This window comes from Rhincodon typus, chromosome 43 (genome assembly GCF_021869965.1).
Source record: "Rhincodon typus isolate 14 chromosome 43, sRhiTyp1.1, whole genome shotgun sequence".
Classification (NCBI taxonomy): Eukaryota; Metazoa; Chordata; class Chondrichthyes; order Orectolobiformes; family Rhincodontidae; genus Rhincodon; species Rhincodon typus.
In genome coordinates, this window is record NC_063374.1 from 10,226,361 (window position 1) to 10,230,121 (window position 3,761).

The 3,761-nt window shown below is 49.1% G+C and overlaps 1 protein-coding gene and 1 long non-coding RNA gene across 2 annotated transcripts in view; one reads left to right on the plus strand and one right to left on the minus strand.

Moving 5' to 3' along the window:
* The first annotated feature begins 332 nt into the window (after positions 1-332).
* Positions 333-3,761, plus strand: part of LOC109924174 (putative transcription factor Ovo-like 1) — a 5,594-nt gene continuing 2,165 nt past the window's right edge. Inside the window, exons 1-2 of the mRNA XM_020524196.2 lie at positions 333-783; positions 2,831-3,009. Of these exons, the coding sequence (XP_020379785.1) occupies positions 684-783; positions 2,831-3,009 (279 nt within the window). The 5' untranslated portion in view covers positions 333-683. The remainder of the gene's footprint in view (positions 784-2,830; positions 3,010-3,761) is intronic.
* Positions 1,193-3,761, minus strand: part of LOC125487667 — a 23,180-nt gene continuing 20,611 nt past the window's right edge. Inside the window, exon 4 of the long non-coding RNA XR_007266015.1 lies at positions 1,193-1,289. This is a non-coding gene — a long non-coding RNA (uncharacterized LOC125487667). The remainder of the gene's footprint in view (positions 1,290-3,761) is intronic.

The following is a 3,761-nucleotide window of genomic DNA, read 5'->3' on the forward strand; positions in this document are numbered from 1 at the left end:
AAAGTGTTGGAGACCAGAAAGAGTTAAAATAGTTAGATATCTATTTGTGAAAGGCGGGGTAGGTTTGAATTATTGGCGATTCCTGTCAGTTTATTTCTGCAGGGATGAAATATATGTGTGGAAAGAGAGAGAGAAGTGACTTTATTTTTAAATTTCTTTTCAAATTTCTTTTGGATAATGATTAGTGAGTCAGAGTGCTGGGTTAGGGCGGTGTGAGTATGGGGAGAGCTCACTTTCAGAGAGAATGCTATATCACATAGACAGGTGTGTGAAACCACCACCGTTATATGTCAGCGCATGCGTTAGTCATCAGCTCTCTATAACCTCTCATTTTTAAGAACTGGTTAGGTAGGTCTCACCATCTGAGACAGAGAGAGAGAGAGAGCGGGACAGTGTGTGTGCGCGTTGTCTGCCCTGTGGAGGTACAGAGGGGAGACAGAACAAATCCACCCAGATCGAGAGACAGAAAGAAAGCAGGAGACCTGTTCCAGAAACATTACCTTCTCTTTGCAAGTCACACAGGTGCCTCTCTTCAACAGGAGAGAGAGAGAGAGACAGAGAATAGAGAGAAAGAGAGAAGGGCTGATCAACAAACCAGTTTGTCCCCCTCTCTCACTGGTGCAAGAGAACAGCTGCATCTCAAAAAAACAATTGAACCTTTTCGAATACAAACCGGAGACGAGATGCCCCGGGCTTTTCTGGTGAAGATTCGGAGTGACAATGTGAGGTCTCGGAGCTGGGGAGAGATACCTGATCAAATGAGAGCGGATATTTACATACCGCGTAAGTACCGAGGAATGCCCTTTTGGGGAGGCAGGTATAGAGAGAGAGAGTAAAATCCTGAACCCCCTTTTGTGAAGCAAAAAGTAGCTAGCTTTATGTGTTTCTTCTTTTGTTCTGCAACCGAGGGCATTGTTTTGTTTCGTTTTAAGAAATTGACACGGCTTAACATATTTTGTTACTTTTAAAAAGATGTGAAAATTGGTGGCAGAGTTTTCAATTTGGGAGTCACTTTGGGACATGAATGTTGTGACGAGAGAGAGAAAATAATAATCAGCTCAGCTCGCTTTTTTTTCAGGTTGAAATTTGGCTTTTGAAAAGTCTAAACATTTCAAAACGTTATTGACACTCGAAGGGATAAATCCAAATGCTCCGCAAACACTCTCCAAGCTCCTCCATATTTTAAAATAATCGATATTTATTGCAAACCGACGGCTGAGGGAGTTGGAACTCAGACTGTGTTAATTTCTTCTTTTTAACGTTCTGCATTGTTGTCCACGGCTCCAGGTCTAAGACATGGTGAATTTAAACAGAAAAAAATAACGGTAATGAAAGTGCGTGAAAAGGTTTTTTTTTCTTGAAAGAATCATTAACCTGATTTGCTGTACAGGAAATCCTACATCAAGCGGCGGAATGTGAAGGTGAAACTTTTAACTGAATGACTGACTCACTCCTCCCTGCAATGATCCTGTACAGTAAAGGGATTGTTTCTGTCCTCAGCTTCCACACGGCCTCACAGTGGCAACTCTGCTAGGACAGACCTCACTAAGCCCCCACGCAAACAGCACCCAGTCTGTCTGCAGTGACATCTCTCCAGAACGCGCCCCTCCCTATCTCTGTCATCCCCTCCAGCCCCTACACCCTCTTGATCATCCCCTGATTCCCGTTTTGCCGTCATTGGGAACTGTGCCTTCAGCTGCCTGGGACCCTGAGCACAGGAATTCCCTCCCGAAATCTCCCCGTGCCTCTCCCCCTCTCTTCCTTTAAGATGTTCCATAAAACTGACCTTTGCCCTGAGCTTTTGATGGCCTGTTCCAAATATTCCCTAACATGGCTCAGGATTAGTTCCTGTCTGACACACCTGAGAAGTGCTTTTTATTGTTATATTTCAGTAAACATGGTGTAGTAATGTGGCCTCCTGTTGTTATTGCAAATTTGATTCAATTTCCCAGCCCCATCCTGATGAAATTATCCCCTTGGGCTGACAAGTGACAAAAAAACATTCACGCCACGCAAATGCCAGGCAATGACCATCACCAATAACAGACAATCTAACCACTACTCATTGACATTCAATGGTGTTCCCATCACTGAATCCCCCACTATCAACATCCTGGGGGTTACCATTGACCAGAAACTCAACTGGACTCACCACATAAACACAGGGGGTACAAGAGCAGGTCAGAGGCTGGGAATCCTGCAGCGAGTAACTCCCCTCCTGACTCCCCCCAAAGCCTGTCCCACCATCTACAAGGCACAAGTCAGGAGTGGGATGGAATACTCCCCACTTGCCCCTGGATGGGGGCAGCTCCAACAACTCTCAAGAAGCTCAACACCATCCAGGACAAAGCAGCCCCCGCTCGACTGGCACCACATCCACAAACATCCCACTCCCTCCCCCCACCGACGCTCAGTAGCAGCAGTGTGTACCATCTACATGGTGCCCTGCAGAAATTCACCAAAGATCCTCAGGCAGCACCTTCCAAACCCACGACCCACTTCCATCCAGAAGGACAAGGGGCAGCAGGTACATGGGAACACCGCCCCCCTGCACATTCCCCTCCGAGCCCCTCACCATCCCGACTTGGGAATATATCCCCGTTCCTTCAGTGTCGCTGGGTCACAATCCTGGAATTCCCTCCCTAAGGGACATTGTGGGTCAACCCATAGCACATGGACTGCAGCGGTTCAAGAAGGCAGCTCACCGCCACCTTCTGAAGGGGGGCAATTAGGGACGGGGCAATAAACGCTGTCCCAGTCAGTGACACCTCATGAATGAATGAGAAAAGAAACTGACTAAGGAAGATTTTTCACAAATTGTATTCTTTAGACCCTCTGGATATGATTCAATACCGAGAGACTGAAATTGATGTGTCGCCCCTGTGTCTTTCTGTGGAGGAGAACACTGAGAAGGAATCTTCCTATGATACAGACTCCAGCACATCTGCACAGGACACTGAAAGTGGAACTCACAACATCCACCAGGGATTCACACGCTCCAAGATAAAGGTACAGACCACACTTATACTCAGAAAGAGCAACACATCTCTGTCGAATCTCAGGACGTCCTGAAACATCAAAGCCAGCAAGGGGCTAGTTTTCTGAAATGCGCATCCTGTTGGATTGTGGGAAACACAGCAGCCACATGCTGCACAGCAAGATCCCACACACAGCAATGGGGGAATGATCCGGGTCATCTGTTTTAAGTGACGTTGGTTGAGGGATAAATATTGGCTTCAGGACTGGAGGGAGAACTCCCCCCACTGCCCAGCCCCTGCTCTTTTTCCAGTAGTGGCTGTGGGATCTTTTATACACTACCCCGCTACCCCCACGTACCAAGGGGGCAGACAGGGTCACAGTTTAATGTTTCACTTTAAACATGGCACCTTCAACAGTGCGGCGCTGACCCTCCGACAGTGTGGCACTCCCTTGGCGCTGACCCTCTGACAGTGTGGCACTCCCTCGGCGCTGACCCTCCAACAGTGCGACACTCCCTCGGCGCTGACCCTCCAACAGTGCGACACTCCCTCGGCGCTGACCCTCTGACAGTGTGGTGCCCCCTCAGCACCAACCCTCCAATACAGCCCGCCCCCTCAGCACCGACCCTCCGACAGTGCCCACCCCCTCAGCACCGACCCTGACAGCGCCCGCTCCCTCAGCACTGACCCTCCGACAGCGCCCGCTCCCTCAGCACTGACCCTCCGACAGTGCCCCCTCCCTCAGCACTGACCCTCCGACAGTGCGGCACCCCCTCAGCACTG